The 25,036-nt window shown below is 45.0% G+C and overlaps 1 protein-coding gene across 1 annotated transcript in view; it reads left to right on the forward strand.

Annotated features, from left to right (window-relative positions):
* The window catches only part of LOC129328440 (zinc finger protein 721-like), a 72,805-nt gene extending 52,175 nt beyond the window's left edge, over positions 1 to 20,630 (forward strand). The window contains exons 4-5 of the mRNA XM_054977505.1: positions 14,451 to 14,462; positions 19,294 to 20,630. Of these exons, the coding sequence (XP_054833480.1) occupies positions 14,451 to 14,462; positions 19,294 to 20,608 (1,327 nt within the window). The 3' untranslated portion in view covers positions 20,609 to 20,630. The remainder of the gene's footprint in view (positions 1 to 14,450; positions 14,463 to 19,293) is intronic.
* The last annotated feature ends 4,406 nt before the right edge of the window (positions 20,631 to 25,036 follow it).

A 25,036-nucleotide genomic window follows, 5' to 3' on the forward strand; every position in this document is an offset into this window, starting at 1 on the left:
CTTCTCCTAATAACAGTTGGGTGAAGATGGGGGGCAGGCATTGTCAGATCTGTGGCTAATTAATAGTTGTATCCAGACTACCTTCTGCAATCAGACAAGAGTCCGTTGTTTTCAAAAGATTTACTGAAAAGAGCAACCATTATAGTCCACTGGCCCAGATGCAATATCTGGGCTGGTACACGTGTATTGTTACAAATGACAGGCAAAGCATAAGGTACAAAGTATCAGATCCCAGCAGACCCAACCTCCCCCCATAGTTCTCAAAACAATCTCTTTGAAGCTGAGAAAGCGAAAGTTTCCCAAGGCTGGCAAAGCTGTAGTCAAAACATTCCTCTTCTGTGAGATAGCTGCTAGGGAACGTCTTGGCACCTGTGAATAAAGCACTCAGAATACTAAAAGAATTAAAATGGAGACTCTTTGGTTATAACATTAAGGAAAGCATTCTGAACCTGACAGGCATTACCACCTGCTCCACTCCTAATACCAGCAGGCATAAGGCATTGGATGGGCATTACCTTGTGCTCCACTCCTAATACGAGGTGGAAATTGACATTTGGCTATTACGTCGCATTTATTTGCAGTTTGCTGTTTAGGAGTCCGTCCGAAGTTGTCAGGGCTCTGGGTTCTTTTCAAACTTTATTTTGGATAAATACTGTACCAACTTTAGGAAAGTCTCCAACTTCTAAAGCAAGAATATATGTTAATTAGAGGCGTTGAAAACTTCAACAGACTATCTTAAAGGGATGTGACTGGATTTGATGCTGTTCATTATTGTGTGAATTTTGTACTGTAATATTTGTGAATTATTGTGTTAAGTGCACTGTGGCACTGAGCACTTTAAATTATTAAAACAATTGAGAAATTATTCTTATTACCTTTAGCGTTAATTGTGCTCCTAATACCTGCTGGGTTAAGGCAGTGGACAGGCATTTCCACCTTCTCCGCTCCTAATGCCAGCTGGTTAAAAGTGGAAGGGCGGACATTGCCACTTGATATGCTCCTGGTCCCAGATAGCTGAAGGGGAGTGGAAATTGTCACCTGCCCTGCTCCTAATACCAGCTAGGTAAGACAGGGTGAAGGCATTGCCACCTGCTCCGCTCCTGATCCCAATTGGCTGAAGGGGGTGGGCATTGCCACCTGCTCTGCTCCTAATACCAGTTGGGTGAAGATGGGGGGTGGGTAGGCATTATCATCTGCTCCACTCCTAATACCAGCTGAGATAAGGCATTGGATGGGCATTGCCTCCTGCTCCGCTCCTAATACCAGGTGGGTTAAGGTGGGGGTGAGCATTGCCACCTGCTCTGCTCCTAATATTAGCTGCATTAAGGTGGGGGCTCAGGAAGCCGGCTCAAGGTTGACTCAGCCTTCCATCCTTCCAAGGTTGGTAAAATGAGTATCCAGTTTCCTGGGGGTAAAGTGTAGATGACTGGGGAAGGCAATGGCAAACCACCCCATAAAAAGTCTCCCAAGAAAATGTGATGCGACATCCTCCCACAGGTCAGTAATGACTCAGTGCTTGCACTGAGTGCTTGTACAGTGCTTTACCTTTACATGGTGCTTTACCTTGCACAGTGCATTACCTTTACCTAAGGTGGGGGGTGGGTGGGTATTGCCACCAGTTCTGCTCCTAATAGCAGCTGGGTGAAGACAGGGAGTGGGCATTATCACCTGCTCCGCTCCTAATACTAGCTGGGATAAGGCGTTGGACGGCCATTGCCATTTGCTCTGCTCCTAATACTAGCTGGGTTCAGGCAAAGGTGGGCATTGCCACGTGCTCCGCTCCTAATATTAGCTGGGTTAAGGTGGGGTGTGTGTATTGCCACCTGTTCCGCTACTAATACCAGCTGGGTGAAAAAAAGCAGGGGGCTGGTATTGCCACCTGTTCCTACCACGGCACATTTTGTGGTGATGGTGCCTTGCCTGGTCTTCCTTTCGCAGCAGCGCCCTCTGGTGGTGCACCAGGGTATAAAGTGAGTAGTCTGAAACACGCTTAATTATATAATAGGCTATTAAAAACAATGATCATATATATATACTAGAAACAAAGCCCGTTGTAGCAAAAAATACAACGGGCTCTAGAAAGGGCAGGGGGGCCTGGCTGGCCATTGCCCCCTCCCCAGCACCCGGATCTGGGGCAGGGGAAGGAGGGCAGGGTGGCACGCCCACCTCCGGGCCCCTTGCCCTTGCCCCCATTGTAGCTTGGGGGGAAGTGAGCGAGGTATGCCCACTGCCATGCCCCCCTTTGCCCCTGCGTGGCCCCCTCACCTCCCCATTGGGATTTGTAGGGTTGCCAGCTCCAGATTGGGACATTCCTGGAGATGGGGGAGGGGAGTGGAGCCTGGAGAGGGTGAGCTTTGAGAGGGGAGGGACCTCAGGTGGATATAATGCCCGTTGAGCCTACCTTCCAAGGCAGCCATTTTCCCCAGGGGAACTGAACTCCGTCACCTGGAGATGAGTTGTAATTCTGGGAGATCTCCAGCCACCACCTGGAGACTGGCAACTCTAGGCTTTGAGGTGGGGGCAAGGCGGGCAAGTCTCCCCCCCCCCCAACCCCAGCCTCTCCAGGATCTCCCCCCCCCCATCATAGCTTTGGGGAGGGAGCAGGTTAGCCAGGCTTGTCCACCTCTGTGCCCCCCCCCCCCCAGAATCATGGCTTGGGGAGGGAGAGGAAGCCGGGGAGGCTTCCATGGCCACTGGGACCCCCGCCCCCCAGGACCGTGGCTTTGGTGGGGAGAGGAGGCCAGGGATTGGGGCACTGCTGGCAGGGAGCATGGGGCGGGGGGGAGGCTCCAGCCTCGTCCGCCCAGCAGCCACCCTGAACGGGGCATGCGGGCGGGAGGCGCATGGGGGCTGGCGGCTCCAGCCTCCTCCTCCCAGCAGCTACCTCAATCGGGGCGCTGCGGGTGGGAAGCGCAGAGGGGCCGGCTCCAGGCTCCTCTGCCAGCAGCCACCCCAATTGGGGTGCAGGGGTGCAGTGCTCCGGGCTCCTCCGCCTGGCAGCCACCCCGATCAGGGCGCTGCGGGAGTGAGGCAGCGGTGTGAGGCTCCTTCGCAGGGCAGCCACCCTGATCGGGCTTCTGCGGCACAGACTGACTTCCCTCCCTATCCCCGCTGGGGGCGCACTTCCACGCCTGCTCAGTGGAATCAATGTGAGTCGTCAGAAACCCGGTAACACAATTATGTTATAAGATATAAAGAAAAAAATAAAGGGGCACTATTTTTTATTCCCCCCACCCCCGCCTCAAAAATATGTAGATTCGTCCCTGGGTTATACAAAACAAAACTGCACCAGGGTTTTTTAAAAGAAGAAGCAAACTGATGTATTGTCGAAGGCTTTCACGGCCGGAGAACGATGGTTGTTGTGGGTTTTCCGGGCTGTATTGCCGTGGTCTTGGCATTGTAGTTCCTGACGTTTCGCCAGCAGCTGTGACTGGCATCTCTGCAGAGGTGTCAGCAGCTGTGGCTGAAAACAACCAAGAAGCAAACTGTTTTCCCCAATGCTGTCTCCAGCCAGACCCTCCTCCTTCTCTTTCATGTTCACTCCCTCTTTCCAAGCCTATTTTCTCTCTCGCGTCCCTCTATCCATTCTTGCCCTTTAGGAAGTCTTAAAGTCACCTTCCCTGCAGTCAAACAGAAGCCCAACTCTCCCTCCAAGCAGTGAAAAGGAAAGACCCTCTTTAGCCCCCCTGAGACGAGGGGAGGGAAGGCAGGGCTTCGGCTTGTCAACTCTCCTGCACCCTTGGAGGAAAACATTCAGTCCCCTTCAGGGGTCCGGGCTGGAAAAGCGCAATTGCCTGCCGGAGCGCACAGAGCAATAGACCCTGGAGATGGAGAGTCATCTGGTTCTGCACGGAAGAGCCAAGAAACCTCGTCCAGGTTCCTAACCCAGGTGTGTGTGTGTGGGGGGGGGGGGGTCGGTAGTCCCAGAGAACTACCATCCCCAGAAGGCTCAGCGAGCACCAGCGAGGCGAGCCGGCGCCTTCGAGGCGTGGAAGGGGGTTTGTTTCCTCCGGAAGGAGAAGGCAATCTTGGAGGCATGGAGTTCCGCGGGGGCTCTCCTCTGCCGCCTCTCCCTTGGCCGGGGGGAGACTTTGGCCTCTGCGCGCCTGCCGGGAAGGTGAGTTCGGGATTGCAGGGAGGGATCTGGGTCGAGGAGGAAGGAGGCAGGGCTGGGTCGGGGGAGCGCACAAAAGGAGCAGCTCCCGGGCAAGATGCCTGCCTGTGCGTCCCCTTCTCCCCGCCGCTTGTATGCGCTGCCGGCAAGCAGCCCGGACTAATTTCCCTCTGAGCAGTTTAGGTGGAGCTCATCCGATATTTTCCAAGGAGTTTGAACATTCGTGGGGTGTGTGTGTGTGGGGCATTCCACTGTTTTGCCAGGCTCCTCAGAATAACAACTTTGGCCTTTGTTGTTGATATAATGACAGCACTCATTTTGGGAGGAAGGATTGCAGACCTTGTACACAGTGCACACCTTGTACGAAGTCTTGTACACAGAGATGACACAGATCATGGGCTGGTCAGAGCAGAACCTCTAGTCTGTATCAGCAGAGAATATCAAGGCCAACAGAATGTACTGCCTAGCCCTGAACTGGCCACGCAGACCGTGGTTTTCAGCATTAGTGGAATTGTCGAGAGAAGACCCCTGGCAGACTCCAACCTGCCCAGATATGCTCCAGCAAGGGCCAGATGTGGCATCCAGACCTTGCATGGCTACATGTGACTGCATGGAAATTGAAGGGTGATCCTGCAAGAGTCACAAGCGCCGTGCCGGGTTCCAGGAGATCTTCTGCTTCGAGGATCCATAACTCCTCATGGGAGGCGTACGCCGGGTGGTGCAAAAGGAAACTGGAGAGTGAGAAAAGGGCAGGCTGTTAAAGAGAGGGGAAAGGAAGGATGTCATTTTGGACGAGTGGCCAGCGACTGGGGCTTCTCTGCCATAGGTGGTTTCCCTCAGCTTATCCTCTGAACAGCCACTTCTGAGGTTTGTGGGCAGCGTTGGCTTGGAAGGCATTCGCTTTGCCTCTTTGGAGGTGGCTATGATGGAGGGGCCAGGCTTCCTTGCTCTTTGCTGTCTAATTTGGGGGATCGGGTCGCTACTGGAGCCTCCATGCAGTGGGCAAGTTGCCTTCGAAGGCCTCTGCCTGTTTGCCTGGGCTTGGCTCAGCAGTGCCCCAGCCAGGCAGTTGCTCCCTGGGTCGTCCTCGCCTGCTCCTTGCTGCCTGGCCTTGGCTGCCCTTTTCAGTAAGGGTGTGAGATTGCAGTCCAGCAGAGATTGATCTGTGCATCACCAGGGTGAAAAAGTGGATTTCCACTTACAAGTTTCCATCAGCGGCAGACCTGGCAACTTGTCCTTTACTTGTCAACCCATGACTTAAGTGCAGTGAACCAGGCAACCGTCATCTCTAGGCTAGATTACTGTAACTCGCTTTATGTGGGGCTGCCCTTGAGCCTGACCCGGAGATTATAGCTGGTACAAAATGCAGCAGCACGTGTTATTACAAGAGTACCAAATAAGGCGCATATAACACTGATCTTACGCAAGTTGCTTGGTTGCCAGTGGAGTACTGGATCAGATTCAAGGTTTTGGTATTGACCTATAAAGGCCCTGTGCAGACTGGGTCCAGTGTAACTGCGTGACCGTCTCCCCCCCCCCATATTCCCCGGAGGACACTCCGATCAGGGGACAAACAGCTGTTGGTGGTCCCTGGCCCCAAGGAGGCCCGCCTAGCCTCGACTAGAGACAGGGCCTTTTCGGTCCTGGCTCCCACCTGGTGGAACGCTCTGTCTGCTGAGATCAGGGCCCGGCAGGATTTATTATCCTTCCACGGGGCCTGCAAGACAGAGTAGTTCCGCCAGGCATATGGCTGAGGCTGGGCCTCCGCCAGTCTGGAAAAAGTGGTGTGTAAAATTTTAACCCTCCCTGTGAAGGCTGTCCACCATCCTGTTTTAAATGTGTATTACTATACTGCTGTTTTAATGGTGTTTTAACGTAGATGGATTTTTATTGTATTTTAATATGTTGTTATCCGTCCTGAGCCTGCCTGCGGGGAGGGTGGAATAGAAATTTGAAATAAATAAAATAAATAAGGTTCATAAGCATGACCTCAAGCTTTGGCTGGCCAACGTGTGGCTCTTTTAACTGGTGCTGTAAATTTCGTGTGCAAGCAGAGTAAGGTGTGACGTTTTGGGGGTGTTTATGACGTTTATGAAAGAGTAAGATATTTTTGCAAAGCAGGAAGGGGAGGGGGGGTCCTCTGAGTATGCAAGTCAAGCTTATCTCAGTAGTATCAGTTCTTGGATATAAGAATCCACATGCCTCTTGACCTGTGTCAGTGAAATTCTGCTTCTCCACCCTGGAGCCCTGCAGAGGAGTCTCTGCTGGACAGCAACCTCACACCCTTAAAAAAAAGGGCAGCCAAGGCCAGGCAGCAAGGAGTAGGAAAGTAAGACCCCGGGGTGCAACAGCATCAGAATAGAATGGCAACAGAATAGAATCTTGATCAGAACTCTTCCCACTTAAGGCAATCAGCTCAGCGTCCAGTCTGAGATGCTCAAACCTTCCCTATCTCATATGAACCCTACCAGGTCTACGTGTACCGGAGTTGAAACAACCTTTTAACCGCAATGGCAGTTAATATCTTGGCATCTGCATTCATCGAAGAAATGGGTTGGAAATAGGCACATTGAGTGCGGTGCCTGCAGCTTTTGAAATCACAGTAATAGAATCATCATATGGCAATATCGGTAAGGAACCAGACTGAAAGATATCGTTGTACAGTTGATATGTTTTGGGATTAAAGAATCTAGATGGTTGGACTAGATGGTCTGTATGGCCCCTTCCAACTCTATGATTCTATGAATCTGAAAAGCATTTATACCATTCAACAGGCAACACATCTGATCTTGGACATTTCAAGACCAATTTCCTGGCCATTGGTCTGATGCGTTGTATTCTTTTAATCCATCGAGTGCTCAGGAATAAATGAGTAAGTAGGAAATCTTTTCTTCTCTCAGAGCTCCCCTGTGTCCTTTGAGGAGGTGGCCGTGTTCTTCACGGAGGAGGAATGGGCTCTGCTAGATCCGGGCCAAAGAAAACTCTACTGGGAAGTGATGGAGGAAAATTACCAGACCGTGGCCTTCCTTGGTAAGGATCTTTCCCCTTATATCATGGACATGGAAGAAAAGCAAGAAGGTGGCACCTTCCTTTGGCTTCCTTTGTTTTCAGAACACGCTTTCCTTTGCCAAAGAGGAAGAAACGGATGTCCCACACCTGGGGAATCTATAGCCCCTGTGAACAAAAGCATCAGATACGCTTACGCTGTTGATGAAGAGGGCCCTGTTCAGGAGAAATGGATAATACCCAGTTATGTTTATGCTAGCAAATCCCTGCCCCTCCTGTTTCCTTCTCTGGCCTTTCTGTGTTTCGATTCCATGACCAAGTCTTGAGTATTCGAAGCTGGGCCCCTTGGGTGTTAAGTAAGGCACTTCAGCTGCTAGATCACGCTGGCATTGATAGCCCAAGGAAGTGGCTAAAGCCTCTTAGTTTTGTATAAAAAGGGTATTTTTCACCATCCCTGTCTGTGCTGCCTCCTGGCTTCTCATGAGAAAACTTTTGTTTACATTAAAAACAGCAGAGGGAGGTTCCAGAGATACTCCTGGGCCCAAGATGTTCCAGTTTCCTTACCATCCTAAAACGTGTGGCAAACGTGACCTTGTTTCTTTTTTTAATTTTATCAAAATAAAAAAATACAGAAAGAAAAAAGGAGAGGGGAGAAAATAATGTCAAGAAGATTTTACAACTGCTCGCTATAAGAATTGTTAGAATCAAGGGTCATTTCGTAGAAAAAGAGCTGGAGGAACTCATTAGCAGAACTCATTAGCATATGCCATGCCTCTTGACATCACCAGAAGTGTGTCATTAGCATAACTGATTTACATATGCCACACCCCCTGACATCACCTATCCTGGCTGTTTTGGACCCAATCCTGGCTATTCAGGGCTGAAATTGAGCCCAAAATGGCAAAAAAGGGCTGAAAATGGCCAAAAAGGGGCCCAAAATGGTCAGGACTGGGCTTCTGCTGAGTGGGAGAGTGATCCACCACCTGTCAGAGGCCTGATCCGGGCCATTTCGGCCCCAATCCAGGCTGAAATGGGCCCAAAATGGCCGAAATTCAGGTGGGTGGGGCCGTCTGACATGTGACCTCTTTGGGGAACTGCCGGAACAGCATTCCTGCGTGTTCCCCCTCGAAATGACCCCTGGTTAGAATACAGAGTGCACAAAAACTTAATCTTTTTCAGTGTTTGTAAATATAGCAATGGAGAGTAAAATCTTATTAAATTCAATTACTATATATTATCCCTCTATACTATACATACTTATTTTAGACACAGACTGTGTCTCCTTCTAACAGATCCAGAATGCTGTGCCCTTTGGTTGAAAAACAGTGTATTGTTTGCGTACGGCTTGTTTGCTCATGGCATGTGGACAGAGACAAAATCAATAACGGGAAGAGGCTCAGTGTTTTTGATAACTGTCCAAAATTCGGTAACTGTCTAAATATGTTGCAAACAGCTAGTGAAGGAGGAGCTGGTAACTCAAGCCGCAATTTAAAACAGTTTAAAACAATTTTCCTTTTTCTGGCTCTTAAGATTCAAGACACAAAAATAGTAATTGCTGTACCGGACCACCTGTTTCTTAAAGGAAAAACCTACACATATATTCATGGCTAAGGGGGAATAGATGAGGGAATAGAACATAAGAGGAAGTTAAAGTTCCTTTTTGATCTCTCTGGAGGAAAAACCCATCCGTCTCTCTCTGTAAAGCTAACCAAAATCTCTCCCTACCATCTAGAATGCTGTCTTAACATTATCATCTTACTAACAGTGATTGCATGATTGCTTTTGCTGAAAATACATAGTATATACTGATATATACATAGTATATACTTATATAATTACATAGGCTACTACAAGTTACACAGATTAACTTAGCAATCACTATACATATATCATTATATATCGCTCCAATCACGTAGTTATAAGGAACTTAGGATATACTGAACCAAACAAAATGGATGTATTGTCGAAGGCTTTCACGGCCGGAGAACGATGGTTGTTGTGGGTTTTCCGGGCTGTATTGCCGTGGTCTTGGCATTGTAGTTCCTGACGTTCCTGTAGTGTTCCTGTAGTTCCTGTAGTTCCATTGTAGTTCCTGACACTGTGACACTGAGAGATCTCTGTCTTTTGGTGCTACACCTCTGAAGATGCCAGCCACAGCTGCTGGCGAAACGTCAGGAACTACAATGCCAAGACCACGGCAATACAGCCCGGAAAACCCACAACAACCAAACAAAATGGAGTCGAAATGAACCTTTGGACGTGGCATAATGGGCATAGTTGGAATGGGCTAGAACAGGGGTGGGCAAATTGTGGCCCGCGGGCCACATGCGGCCCGCTACAGAGTTTTTTGTGGCCCACCAAGACAGTAGAAAAGTGTGATAGGGTACATTTGTCTCATTAAACTGATTCTAAAATTAAATGTGCTTGCAGCTATAGATGATACAAAATTAGCACAATAAATAAATTGAATAAAACTACCACTATTTTATTTAATTTATATTTATTGATTTTTATGATACAATTTATACCTTTTTTGAAATGCAAAGTTAACTAATGAATGCAATCATTTTAAAAGGTGCAGCCCTCCGCTAACCTCCGCTCCCACAAAGTGGCCCCCGAGCCAAAACAATTGCCCACCCCTGGGCTAGAACAACCTAGGGACTTTCTGTTGACGCGTGTTGTCATAATTTGAGCAATGATAGTAAATATTGGGGAATCAAAGTGACCTGGCTGTTTTGCAGACATTACGATTTTTAGGTGGTTTCCCTGACAGAGGTGACTCTGAGGGATCTCATTGGTCGAGAAGAGGGGAGAAGCTATTCCGAAAACATATAAATGAGCAGTGAAGATGATGGAATCAATAAGAAGAGAGAGGGAAGGAATTGCTTTCCTTCCTGTCTCTCTCTTCCTTTTCAGATCTGGTGAAGCTCTTCTCCTCTCCTCATCCATACAGACCTCTTGGGACATCTTCAGGATTGGTAAGATCAGGGCTTTTTTTCTGGGAAAAGAGGCGGTGGAACTCAGTGGGTTGCCCCTGGAGAAAATGGTCACATGGCTGATGGCCCCACCCCCTGATCTCCAGACAGAGGAGAGTTGAGATTGCCCTCCGCGCCTCTCCAGCGTGGAGGGCAATCTCAACTCCCCTCTGTCTGTAGATCAGGGGGCGGGGCCACCAGCCATGTGACCATTTTCAAGAGGTTCTGGAACTCCGTTCCCCCTGAAAAAAAGCCCTGGGCAAGATAACTCATTATACTTTATTGTACTGCTAGTATCTTTTTTTAGCTATGCCGTCATTGGCCTGCCAGGTTTTTGTATTATGATTTCTAAAAATTTTCCTGTAACCTATGCAAGTTGATTTGAATAAAATTACTAAATTTATGTCTTTGGGCTTGTGTTGTATCCTTGCTCTCTTCATTTGGGGAAATTCTCTTCAAGATATGCAAAGATCCCTCTCTCGCATATTAACATTGGTTTAGCTGAAAGATAAGCTAACATCCTGAGGAAGCGGCCCTTCATCTGGGCTGTTGGCAACGCGTTGCAACATGCAACCATGTATGACTACCTCAGTTTGGGGATTACTAGCATACTCAGGTAATGAGGCTGGTCAAACTGGGTCGGATATTTAATTCCCATGTAGAGCGGGGTGCATTTTCGTGCTGTGTCCTTTAGAAGGGAGTCCCAGTCCTGATTAAGCAGCTTCTCTATAAGTAGTTCTTGTCTTTTCCCAGTTACAGCTCTTGGGTCCTATGAACCTAATTTGCTCAATTTCGTGTCCACAGTTTTGTTCCACCTTAACCAGCAATGCTCTTGGGCTGCTGATTTAGTGACGATTGGAAGTTTTGCAGTCTGTATTTGAAATTGACTATGGCCTTCCAGATCAGAGTTGAGATTTTTGGAAGGCCCAATTCAAGTCATATGACTGTGGAGGCTATACCTGGTGGGAGAGCAAGTTTTTTCCAGAAAAAGATTAGCTGGAGCTTGTCAAGTTGTTCTGTTGGACCCAGGAACCAGATCAAGGAACCATATAGTATATTGTCGAAGGCTTTCACGGACGGAGAACGATGGTTGTTGTGGATTTTCCAGGCTGTATAGCCGTGGTCTTGGCATTGTAGTTCCTGACGTTTCGCCAGCAGCTGTGGCTGGCATCTTCAGAGGTGTAGCACCAAAAGACAGAGATCTTTCAGTGTCACAGGGACACTTTCAGTGTACATATTGAGATCCTTGAATAAAGAAGAATTTCCTTAAAGCCAATAGAGCTAAGCTGATTTTCTCTGTAAGGTATTGAATGTGCTTGGGCCAGGATAAATTCGACTGGAAGACGAATTTTAGATATCTTTCGTTGACCTTTTGTAATTCGTATGCACCGATTTTCCATTTGTTGTTTAATCATTTTGTTGACTTTGAGAACACCATGATTTTGGATTTGTCTTCGTTTATTTCCAAGAGTTCATCGTTGCAACAGGCAATAAATGCTTTAATAGCTCACTTTAGGCCAACCTGGGTTCTGTAGAGCAAGACAAGGTCATCAGCATATAGCAAGGGGGGCACTGGGTAATTGCCTAAGCATGGTGTGTGTGTGGAGATGACTTGCAAGCCTGGAACAAAGTCGTTTAAATATAGATTGAATAAACGAGGTGCAAGAATACAGCCCTGGCGTACACCTCTTTGGATAGGTATTTGGCTTGATATAGATCCCAGTTTATTTAGTTTGACATGCAATACATTTTCAGAGTAGAGATTCATTATCAGCTTTAACAATCTTTCGGGTAGATATGCAGCGTTAAGTTTGTTCCATAGTCTTGCATGGGACACGGAATCGGAGGCAGTCCTTAGGTCAATAAATGTTGCATATAGGGAGAAAGGCATGTTTAGTACATATTTGTTTACCAACGAGGCAAGCGTAAAACAGTGGTCCACGCAAGAGTGGCCCTTTCTAAAGCCAGCTTGTTCATCCTCCAGTACTTCCTCTTTATCTATCCAATCGAGGAATTTTTTTTGTAAAAGAGATGCATACAGTTTGCCAATTATTACCAGGAGGCTGATCGGTCGATAATTGCTTGGGTCAGTTTTATCCCCTTTTTTGTAGATGAATGTAATCAGTGATGTTTTCCAGGTGTCTGGCATAATTCCATTCGAGTTTACCAATGCAAATACAGGTGCGAGCACTTGAGCCCACCACTTGAGCTTCAGAAGCTCAGCGGAGGACTTCCTCGAGGCCAGGGGACTTCCCTGTTTTCAAAGCTTTGATCAATTCAACTACCTCGCAACAAGTAACAGGTTCCCATTTTGGAACTTGCTTAAGATTGATTTCAAAGTCCAATTCTGGTTCAAGGTTATGTTTCTTACAGAGGTTTTTAACAACAACAACATTCAATTTATATACCACCCTTCAGGACAACTGAACAGCCACTCTGAGCAGTTTACAAACTATTCCATTATTATCCCCACAACAAAATACCCTGTGAATTGGGTGGAACTAAGCGAGCTCTAGAAGAGCTGTGACTGACCCAAGGTCACCTAGCTGGCTTCAAGCAGAGGAGAGGGGAATCAAACCCAGTTCTCCAGATTAGAGTCCCGTGCTCTTAACCGCTACACCAAACTGTCTTTTAAACTGTTTTTCCCAGGTAGCTGATGGTATGGGGATTGCAGTGTTGCATCGTGACTTCAGTATTGGTGTGATTAGGTGCCATAGAGATACATTGGATTTCCCTTTGGCTGCTGCAATTATCTTGTCCCATAGAGATTTCATAGACTGGCATTTTTTCTCCTTCAGTATGGTTTTAGATTCTCTTCTGGCTCGTATCAATGAATGTCTTGTGATACTTGTATTGCTGTGTCTAAATAGCTTACAGTTCCACTTAACTTGATTTTTAGCCTTCCTGCAGTCCTTGTCAAACCAGCTCTTTGTATGGTGATAAAGATTGTTTGGTTTCCGCTTACTTTCCCTGTAGTTTAGCAGAACTGGATGAAACAGTTTATTGAGCAGTGTCATGGATTCTGGTGCTGATCGGCAGTCTTGTTCCACCGTAATCTTCCTTTTCAAGTTTTACGTTTCAGTGTTGTGCAGTGTTTTTATAGCAACTTCAGCCGATTTTTCAGACCATCTTGGTTTTAAAGGCCATACTTTGGGATCAGATAGGCCAGTATTCAAGTAAGGTATAGTCTCCATTGATATTCTGATGGAGATTGGAAGATGGTTGCTTGTTCCATGGTCTTCCACCTTGAACTCTAATGCTTTAGAGAGGTAAGAATCGCCAGTCAATGCATAATTGATTACACTTGCTCCTTCTGAGATGAATGTATATTTCCATAATAGTTGACAGCATCAATTCCACTGATGACCACCAGGAATAGTTTGGCGACAATATTTATCAATTTGACCCCTGACCAGTTTCTGCCTTTGCCTTTGGAATGGAGTGTTCTTTCAACAGCGTTGTAATCAAAGAGATTGTCTTTACAGAACTTGGAGTTCATTGTCGTTTAAACCAATTCTGGCATTGAAGTCCCCCCTCCCAACTCATAGCTTCTCTGTAGGTCTGGGAAATAGCCCTCTGAGGTCACCCATTGAGTGTCAATATCAGTCTTGGTGGTTTGGAGAGGAAGGTTGTCAGTCTATGGTAACAAGGTACTATAAATCCAACTCTACTCCCTCCAGCAAGAAATCCAAGTCTTGAATACATGGGTTTTATTAGAGTTAGTTAGATGCCAATACATAGGTCCATAGGGATACAGAGGCCATAAAAGTGTCTGACTGTACGCTAAATCTTTGTTAGGCTCTGCGAGTCCTCTATCTCCTTGTATTTTCCTGTATTTAGGGAGGTTTGCAGTCTCATTTCATTCCCCTTAGGAGATAGTTCTGAGACCAGAGTGGGAGGGTTTCCCTGAGATACCTCTTATCTAAAACTGCGTATTTATTTGGAGAAGTAAGATTTGAAAGGTCACTTACTGCCTCAGTCCACGAGATGAGATCGTCGAAACAAAGTTGCTTGGCTGATTTAGTCAGAGAGCAGTGGTCTGAAAGCACTCTTTGGCGTTTTTTCTTCCCCGTGGGAGTTTACACCCTTTCTTTGAATTCCAAGGATGTCTTTCTGAGCAGAACTGTAAACTTCTCCTTGGGAACTTCAGTCCAGCTGTGCTTGTCAGTCTATGGAATGCTGGATACTCTGGTTTCATCTCCCACCCCTTGCAGCAAGAAATCCAAGGTCTCTTGAGTCAAAGGTTATTTCTTGAGAGAATATATATTCAGAAAGTACAAATGTCCATAGGTTATCCAAAGGCTAAAATAAGCTTCTGGCTGTACACAGATCTCTTGTTGAGAATGACGTGTTAGGTGCTTGCTACAGTATATCAAACCCTCTAGGTCATCCCCCACCCTCAGTGTCTACCTAGTTAGTACAGAAGGTGGGAAAGCGAAAGGAGCTGTCCCAAGGTTGCTGTGGTGAGCCATCCCAGATAAGGCTGTCTTGGGAACCAAGCTGCTCCTGTGAACATAAACTGTACTGGAAAAATACAGCAAGCAAGCAATATGGAAGAACTGTGGGTAACAGACCTGACAGGGCTTATCAAATCTCAGTTCTCAAGGTAGAGTAAATAGTATAACCACAGCAAAGGCCGGAGCACTGCGCAAGTGCTTCGGACGCCATCTTCCACACTCACTTGCTTACTTTTTATTTGGACTTTGGATTTCAAAATATAATTTGGACACTGACCTCAAAACTGTCTTGTTTAATTTTGTGCTCACAAGAGTCCGTGGATCTTAATTGGACAAAGATTTCAATATGAGGATTGTTTGCCTTCTCATTTCATATTTTAATTGGCTGTTTGCCAAAATTTGGATATTATCTTTCTTTTTGTTTTGATTCTTCACTTCGTTGTTTTTCTGAGAAGAATTGAGGCAATATAATGGACGCTAAATTGTTTGGTTTACCGGACTAACTCATAATAAACCTGCTCTGCTTTCAGATTACAAAACAATCTATTTCAAGTCATTTTATGATTGAAATATATTACACAAGGAAGGATTCAGAGTTATAAAATTGTCCTGTTCTAAAAAGCAGATTTCTTACAGTTATATTACTGAGCTCTGTTGGAATAGTTTCCCCATCTTTTAAAAAAAAATGGCTGAAAATAGAAAGTAAATATAAGAACACTGGAAATTTGCAAACTGAACCCTATTGCAACCTGCCGGTTAGACTATTATTACCCCATCTCAGCTTTGTAAAAAATCAAAAATAGAAAACTACTACCGTAAAAAATCAAAAATAGAAATCTACTACCACTTGCTAGCTTGAAGAAAAAATTGACAGATTTTTTCTCATTTTTCATCTTTTGTATCTATCTGTGGTTTGATAAATAAATTCAAATAAATTGATATCTTAGACCCTTTACTTTGTTTCTTTCTCTCTTCTTTTTAATCTATTTGCTAGAACCTGGTCTAGTTTTAAAATGGAGAAAAGAAGACTGAAACTGGCACATGAGATTTATTGGTATAGTTTGAACAGCTAATTTCAATATCTGTATTGAATACCAGTGTTTATTATTTATTATAAATTAGCAATAACTAAAAAGTATTATCTATATAGTGTTTTAGCTTAAGATGTAGACTATTAAAGAATGCCCTCGCCTAGTAATTTTGTCATATGAATGTTGGATATATTGAATATGGAGTATTGAAGATTGAACATATAAATTTACCATCATAAATACATGGGTAAGTTGTATATAATCATCAGGAGACAAAGGAGATTAGCTAAATTGAAGAAAATGGCCAAAGGTACCAGAAAAGCAAAGACTGAACTTTCCTCAGAAGACGATTTCAATATCTTGGTGGAGAAAGTAATGTTCTCCATGTCATGACGCTTCGCATTTTATCTACTGAATTGCTTCATAACACGCAGGAAGCGATCAGAGAAATAGGTCAAGGACAAAACAAAACACATTCCCAACAACTGAAACTCTTATACTTCACACTGCATTTTTTGGTGTGGCTGCTGTTGAGTAGTAGTAAACAGCCAGTCCTAGTGTGGAATATGGATTTAATGAAAGAGATTTTATATACCATTTCTGTGCCTTTCAGTATTATATGCACTTTTACTATGCATATTGTAGTATTGATAACGCAACTGGCAAGAAAATGACACTTGAAACCAAGGACCAAAGAAGAACGTATGTTAGACATGTTAATCACTGTGAGAACTTAGAATTAACAGAACAATGCTTGTTATATGATAGAGATGGACCTATCACACACCTGCTGTATGATTCTGTATGATTCTAATACAAAAAGCTCTTTGTAAGAACTGTTAATGCAAAATGTTGCAAATGAGGTCAGCCAGAATTAGCGGCATCTCTCTCAAGGCTGGGAAAGAGAGAAACTGCAGTACTGGGGGCACATTCCTTTCCACTCACAGAACCCAGCTCTTTGAAAGCCCCAAGGTTACAAAAGAAGAGATTTCAGGGAGTCGTTAAAAGTAACATTGGCAAAAAAAGAGGGGGCAGGAGTAGGCCCACAAGAGGAGGTGGGTTAGGGTTCTTCCTAGAGATTAGGCCAAGGACATATTGGAAATTGCAATCTTGCAATTTCTCCAATTATGCGACTGACCTAAGTTGCTTCTTCCAATCAAAGTAACTCTAGACATTTGTGTCAAGATAGGAGGTCCCCGTTCTATGCCAATGGGGGACCCCTGCATTCTGCGAGCCATAAGGTAACAAATACTATAATGAGCCAAAAAGTATGAATTGCTTTGCACTGCTGTTGTAGCTTTGATGAGCTTTGGACACGAGGAGACCATTTACTCCTGTGTAAATTGCTCCTCCATTGTTTAATTAAACAATCTATCTTGCTTCATTAATAGGACTCCTGGTGTGTCTGTCTCATTGTGATTTGGCTAGAGGGACACTTAAGGCACCGGGGTGTGCATAACACTAGGTGAGTCTTGCAACATGTGGTCTCAGGTAACCCAGTGGTTGCTATGGGCCTCGATGAGTCCTCCCTCAAAGACCAAACCAGCCATGAAAAGGGACATGTCCCATCACTGTAATTCTGTCTGACAGAAACCAAGGCACAAAGGCTGGCAATACTGTGTGGTTGCCTAGCAACAGCAACTGGGGACATTTTTTCTTCTAGCCATAGGCACTACTACTGTTATTTTTGGGTGTTTTAACTTCCCACCCTTACCCCACCCCCTGTCAATGTATTTCTTCTTAGTATTTCAGGTTCTTCTGCAAACTTGGATTTCTTTCAGGTATGTAGGCAGATCTACCTATTCACCCTCTATGCAGAGTATATCATAAGGAAAGCTGAATTAGATCAAGAAGAAGGTGGCGTGAAAATTGGTGGAACATTAACAATTTGAGAGCCAGTTTGGTATAGTGGTTAAGAGCGTGGGAGAGCCGGGTTTGATTCCCCACTCCTCCACTTGAAGCCAGCTGGGTGACCTTGGGCTAGTCACAGCTCTCTGAAGCTCTCTCAGCCCCACCCATCTCACAAGATGTTTTGTTGTGGGGATAATAACAGCATACTTTGTAAACTGCTCTGAGTGGGTATTAAGTTGTCCTGAAGGGTGGTATATAAATCAAATGTTGTTGTTATTGTTATATGCAGATGATACCACACCACTAGCAAAAAATAGTGAAAACTTGAAATGACTACTGGTGAAGGTTAAAGGAGAAGACAAAAGTAATGACTACCAAGGAATTACACAATTTTAAAATTGACAATGAGAAAATTGAAGTTGTTCAAGTTTTTCTATTCCTTGGCTCAGTCATCAACCAACAGGGAGACTGCAATGAAGAAATCAGAAGAAGATTGAGAGTTGGAAGAGCAGCTGTGAAGGAGCTAGATAAGATAAAGATGTCTCTCTGGGAACCAAGATCAAGATAATCTAAACTATGGTATTCCCCATTGCCATGTATGGATGTGAAAGTTGGACAGTAAAGAAAGCTGACAGGAAAAAAATTGATTCATTTGAAATGTGGTGCTGGAGGAGAGTTTTGCAGATACCATGGACAGCCAAAAAGACAAATAAGTGGGTACTAGATCAAATCAAGCCTGAATTCTCCTTAGAAGCTAAAATGACAAGACTAAAGCTATCGTACTTTGGTCACATCATGAGAAGACAAGATTCTCTGGAAAAGTCAATAATGCTAGGAAAAGTGGAAGGCAGCAGGAAAAGAGGAAGACCTAAAACAAGATGTCTTGGATCAATAAAAGAAGCCACGTCCTCCAGTTTGTAGGATCTGAGCAAGTCTATTAAAGATAGGATGTTTTGGAGGTCTTTCATTCATAGGGTTGCCATAGGTCGGAGACGACTTGATGGCACATGACATACAACACACACATGTAGACAGACCTGTCTTGTCTGTCTATGGCTCTAGTCTCTGGATTTAACAGTTTCCATATTTGTTTCCTTTCATGTAAACAATAACTATCAATAAAATTTAAGATTTTTTTTTAAAAGCATTTCTTATCCCATTCTGGCTCCTCGTGCATCCTAAATCAATACAAAAAAAACACATCGACCGTAATGGCAACTTTCTGTAGCAGAACAAAAAACCCTTCTTGTTATCTCCCTTTCCAAGACCACCCAGCACATGGTTAGGTATTGGTGAAGTTTCTCCAGCTCCCTGGCTCTCACTGTAGAAAACATCTTTTACTACTGACTATACTCACTAATTGGTATTTTGTTCCTTTTTATCATAATTGACTCCTTTCTCTCTTTTCCAGTTGCAGATAGAAAAGAGGTGGCAAGTGAGACGGAACCAGGAAGAGTGATTGTGGAAAGAGAGGAAGATCTGCATATGGAAGTAAAATCTGAAGATCAAATGGTACCAAAGAAACAATGCAGATGGAAAATGGAAGCAGCGCAGAAGCAGAGGAAGGGATTGGTTGCCTGTCAGAGCAGGAAGATGCAGGAGGTCCCAGTCCAAAATGAAGCGCAGATGAGAATGAGAAGACAGAAGGGTCCTATGATTGAAAAAAGGTTGAGCTGCAAATTCAGTCTGAAAAAAAATCAAAACATTAGAATATGTCAGAAAAGATATAAATGTTTGGTATGTGGAAAAAGCTTCCAATGGAGTAGCACATTAAATGCACATCAGAAGGCTCACAGAGGGGAGAAGGCATATAAATGCTTAGAGCGTGGAAACAATTTATCTGAGACTGGTCCTTTAAGAGCACATCAAAGTATTCACACAGGAGAAAAGCCATATAAATGCTTGGAGTGTGGAAAGAGCTTCTCACAGAATGCCAATCTAACTGTACATAAAAGGATTCACAGAGGGGAGAAGCCGTATAAATGCTTGGTGTGCGGAAAGAGCTTCTCTGCGTCTAGTACCCTAACTAAACATCAAAGAATTCACACAGGGGAGAAGCCATATAAATGCTTGGAGTGTGGAAAGAGCTTCTCACAGAATGCCAATCTAACTGTACATCAAAGGATTCACAGAGGGGAGAAGCCATATAAATGCTTGGAGTGTGGGAAGAGCTTTTCTCAAATTGGCAGTCTAAGTGAACATCAAAGGATTCACACAGGGCAGAAGCCGTATAAATGTTTGGTGTGTGGAAAGAGCTTCTCTGTGTCTAGTACCCTAACTAAACATCAAAGAATTCACACAGGAGAGAAGCCATATAAATGCCTGGAATGTGGAAAGAGCTTTTCTGGGAATGGCCAGCTAACTGTGCATCAAAGGATTCACACAAGTGAGAAGCCATATAGATGTTTGCAGTGTGGAAAAAGCTTCTCTCAGAATTACAGCCTAGTTGTGCATCAAAGGATTCACACAGGGGAGAAGCCATACAAATGTTTGGAGTGTGGAAAGAGTTTTTCTCGGAATGGCAGCCTAAGTGTGCATCAAAGGATACACAGAGGGGAGAAGTTGTATAAATGCTTGGAGTGTGGAAAGAGTTTCTTTGCGAATGGCCACCTAACTAATCATCAAAGGATTCACACAGGGGAGAAGCTGTATAAGTGTTCTGAGTGTGAAAAGAGCTTTTCTCGCAAAGGCATCTTAATTGTACATCAAAGGATTCACACAGGGGAGAAGCTGTATAAGTGCATTGAGTGTAAAAAGAGCTTTTCTCGCAAAGGCATCTTAATTGCACATCAAAGGATTCACACAGGGGAGAAGCCGTATAAATGCTTGGAGTGTGGGAAGAGCTTTGCTCAGAATGGTCAGCTAACTGCGCATCACAGGATTCACACAGGGGAGAAGCTGTATAAATGCTGTGAGTGTGAAAAGAGCTTTTCTTGCAATGGCAGCCTAACTGCACATCAAAGGATTCATACAGGGGAGAAGCCGTATAAATGTTTGGAGTGTGGAAAAAGCTTTTCTCGGAATGGCAGCCTAACTACACATCACAGGATTCACACAGGGGAGAAGCCATATAAATGCATGGAGTGTGGAAGTAGCTTCTCTCGGAATTACCAACTAAATGCTCATCAAAGGCTTCACACAAGAGGGAAGCCATATGATTGCTTGGAAAGTTGAAAGAGCTAAGCCTGTAGCTGGTGTCTCACCTTACCAACATTCTGCATTTTTAGTCAAAAGGAGTACTGAGTACCACCTGAATTTATTGTTTTTCTGTTTTTTGTTTTGTAACATTTGTCAGTTTTATTTTAGGTAGTTTGATAGTTTTGATTCTTTTATGTAAAAATTGAATATTTGATTCATTTGTGAGCAAAGATGGTTACAGATCTGTTGGTATTAACCCAGCTGGTATTAGGAGTGGAGCAGGTGGCAGTGCCCATCCAATGCCTTAACCCAGGTGGAATTAGGAGCACAACAGGTCATAATGCTTACCCACCCCCACCGTAACCCAGCTGGTATTAGAAGTGGGACAGGTGGTAATGCACACCCACAGTAATTCCCACACCCTACATTAACCTAGCTAATATTAGGAGCGGAGCAGGTGGCAATGCCGACCCCTGTCTTAATCCAGCTGGTATTAGGAGTGGAGTAGGTGGCAATCTATTTGGATTTCAACCGCTTCCAGATAAAGACCTATGAAAAGAAAGAATATTATGAACCTTTGTGACTGTATTTGCTGTTCTTCACCTGTACACTTTTGGGGTCCCTTGTCGTGGGACTCATGTTTTGTGGTTTACCACTTGGAAATGATATGTAAATTTGCGATAGTCTTTAGAAAATTATTATTGTTACTTAGTTGTACACTGCCTTAATGAGTGGTTGTTAAATTGTTGTTGTACTAATTTAGGCTGGTGTACGACTTTAAATATTCGGAATTTTACCGTTGTGACTATCTGCGGCTTCATTACTCATTCCCCTCCCAAGCGGTTTGTTCCCGCCCTGTCTCTTGCTGGTAATAGGAGAGGGGCAGTGGCAGTGCCCGCTCCCCTTCAGCCATCTGGGACAAGGAGCAGAGCAGGTGGCAATGTCCACCCCCCCACACACATTCAAACAGCTGGTATTAGGAGCAGAGCAGGTGGAAATGCCCACCCACTGCCTTAACCCAGCTGGTATTAGGAGCAGAGTGGCAATACCCACCCACCCCCTTCAGCCAGTTGGGATCAGGAGCAGAGCATGTGGCAATGCTCACCCCTCAGCCTTACCAAGCTGGTATTAGAAGCGGAGCAGGTAGCAATGCCCACCCCGGCAATTCTCACCCCCTGCCTTAACCCAGCTACTATCAGGAGCGGAGAAGGTGGCAATGCCTACCCCCATCTTATCCCAGCTGGTATTAGGAGTAGAGCAGGTTGTAATGCCACCCCCACCTTAACCCAGCTGGTCTTAGGAGTGGGGCAGGTGGCAATGCCCACCCCCTCTTCAGCCATCTGGGATCAGGAGTGGAGCAGGTGGCAATACCCGGCCCCTACATTCACCCAGGTATACCTGTTGGGAGGGTTGGCAGACAATAGGGAGGAGGGGAGCTGGATTTTCACCTCAATGAGAGACCGGCTAAACAAGGAGCCCCACTCAATCCCGAGCTCAGTCATGAGCCTGGCAGAACATCTCTGTCTTGCAGGCCCAGTGGAAAGATAGCAAATCCTACCGGGCCCTAATTTCCATTTCCAAAAAGACCCTGGCTCTGGTTGAGGCCAGGTGGGCATCCTTGGGGCCAGAGACCACCAACAGCTGTTTATCACTTGATCTGAGTACCCACCAGGGAACATATGGTGAGAGGCAGGTATGCTGCTCCCAGTCTTTATAGGTTAGCAGCAACATCTCAAATCTGATTCATAACTCCACGGGGAGCCAATACAGCTGGTGCAATACAGGTGTTATGTGCACCCTATATGGTGTCTTTGGACCTGTTGCAACTTCTGGATCAGACCCAAGAGTTGCAGTAATCTATTCTTGCTTGTATCACTGTCATTATGGGTTGAAAGGTAAGGGACCAGCTGCCAGCCTGCCACAGATGAAAAAAGACGTATCTAGCAACTTCAGTGATCTGAACCTCCATCGATAGGGCAGCATCCAAGATCATACCCAAACTCCTAAAAGTTGGAATGGGAACCAATGGCGGCCCATCAAGGGCTGGGAGCTGGATTCCTGGCACTGACAACCCACGACCTAAGTGCAGGACCTCCATTTTCATGGGGTTCCATTTCAGCCGACTCTGTTTCAACCATCCAGTCACTGTCTCCTGAGCTCCAGCCAGAGTATCTGGGACAGAGCTGGGCTGGCCATCCATCAACAGATACAACTGGGTGTCATCTGCATACTGATGACATCTGAGTCCGAAGCTTTGAACCATCTGGGCAAGGGGACACACATAAATGTTAAAGAACGTCAGGGAGAGTATTGCCCCTTGTGGGATACTGCACATCAAGTGGTGTGATGACAACTGCTGCCCTAGCACCGCCCTCTGTTCCAACCATGGAGAAAAGAGACAAGCCACTGCAAGTCTGTCCCTTGTATCCCCACATCAGCAAGGCGGTGGGTCAACAAATCATGGTAGATCATGTCAAATGCTGTAAGACGCAGTAACTCCAGCAGCACTGACCCACCCCAATCCAGGTGCCTACGAACATCATCTGTGAGGTCGATCAGTGCCATCTCCATCCCATAGTCCAGATGAAAACCAGAGTGGAATGGATCAAGGACAGAGGAATCCTTCAGGAAAATCTGCAACAACTCAATCTCCTAACCCAGGAATGGAAGGTTTGAAACTGGGTGGTAACCGGCTGGGTTGGTGGAGTCCAAAGATTTTTTTTTTCAGGAGAGGTCTCACCATGACTTCCTTTAACGCTCCAGGAAAAACTATGTTGCCCAAGGACAGATTAATAATGGCCTCCATTGAGACATATTCATATAGCTAATTCTTCCATTCCATTAAATGTGGACATCGTTCTACCTTCCGGTTTCCTGCAAATCTACTCTTGCCACGATCCCCATATATTTAAATCGTTCACTATGTATTTTTTAATATTACTTGGTAAAACATTTAATAACATATTTTTGGAGTTTAACTCAAACTTAAACTTTAATATCTTTTGCATTTCTTCATGTGTTTCTATCCAATACTTCCTGGCTTTCCTGCATGTCCACCATGTGTGCTAAAATGTTGTATCTGTTTTCGCATTGCCAACACTTTCCATTGTACTCTTATTAGCTGCTGCTGCTGCTGCTGCTGCTGCTGCTGCTGCTGCTGCTGCTTCTTCTTCTTCTTCTTCTTCTTCTTCTTCTTCTTCTTCTTCTTCTTCTTCTTCTTCTTCTTCTTCTTCTTCTTCTTCTTTAGATTTATAAACCACCCATCTTCAGGGGCTCTGGGCAGTGAACAACAGTTAAAATCAATAATAACAAGAAAACAATTATTATAAAATCAAAATACAATAAACAATAATAAAATAAATTAACCAAGTACATTAAAGTGCAGTGGTGGGGAGAACCCCGCCTCCCAAAGGTGGGAGGCCAACATGGCACTGCCCCCTTCAACCACTGAACACCTGGAGGAACAGGAAAAATGGAAAAATGCAAACTTGGCAACCGCCATGACCTGGGAAACATCCAGGAGCACACCCAGACTCTTCACCACTGGCAAAGTTGCCGGTGGTGTCCCATCCAGGGCAGGGGGCTGGATCCCAAAATCTGGCAGCCCCTGTCCCAGCTGCAGGACCTCTGTCTTCACTGGGTTCAGTTTCAGCCTGCTCTGTTTCAACCATGCCATCACAGCCTCCAGAGCTCTGGCCAGATTGTCCAGGGCCATGTCTGGCCGACTATCCATCAACAGAAAAAGCTGGGTGTCATCTGCATATTGATGATAGCCCAGCCCAAACCCTCTCACCAACTGGGCGAGGGGGTGCATGTAGATGTTAAATAACATCAGGGACAGTATCTCCCCTTGCAGAACCCCACACACCAAAGGGTGACAGGGTGATAGATCTCCCCCGAGTGCCACCCTCTGTCTCTGACCCTGGAGAAAGGAGACCAGCCACTGTAAGGCTGTCCCCCTAATCCCCACGTCGGCAAGGCAGCTGGTCAACAATGTCCTTGGGAGTAATGTGCCATCTAAAGAACATTTTATATCAATTCTCTCTTAAGATTTAACATTCTGTAAATTTGATTTCTTCAGTCCGTAAATTTTCCCACTGATTCATAAAAATATTTTCTCCAAAGTTTTGCATTCATTTTATCATACAATTTTTACTTGCTCTGGTTCTATATCATATTCCAGTATTTTGTATTCTTTTCTGAATAGTTTTGAATTTGAATTTTCCAGTGATTAATCATTCAAAAACCATTTTCTCTCTTAACCGACCTCCCACTTTGTCTTATTGTTCTTTGAATTAAGAAACCATTTGATGATTTAACAACCATGGAATGTTTTTTCCTTCAGTTTGAATTTCTTGCCATGTTTTTATTTTCCATTCTTTATCTGTCATAATTTCATATTTTATATAGTCAACTTTATTTCTTACAGTGATGTCACAATAGGCATCAATTGGAGATATCAGT

This window comes from Eublepharis macularius, chromosome 4 (genome assembly GCF_028583425.1).
Source record: "Eublepharis macularius isolate TG4126 chromosome 4, MPM_Emac_v1.0, whole genome shotgun sequence".
In the NCBI taxonomy this organism is placed as follows: domain Eukaryota; kingdom Metazoa; phylum Chordata; class Lepidosauria; order Squamata; family Eublepharidae; genus Eublepharis; species Eublepharis macularius.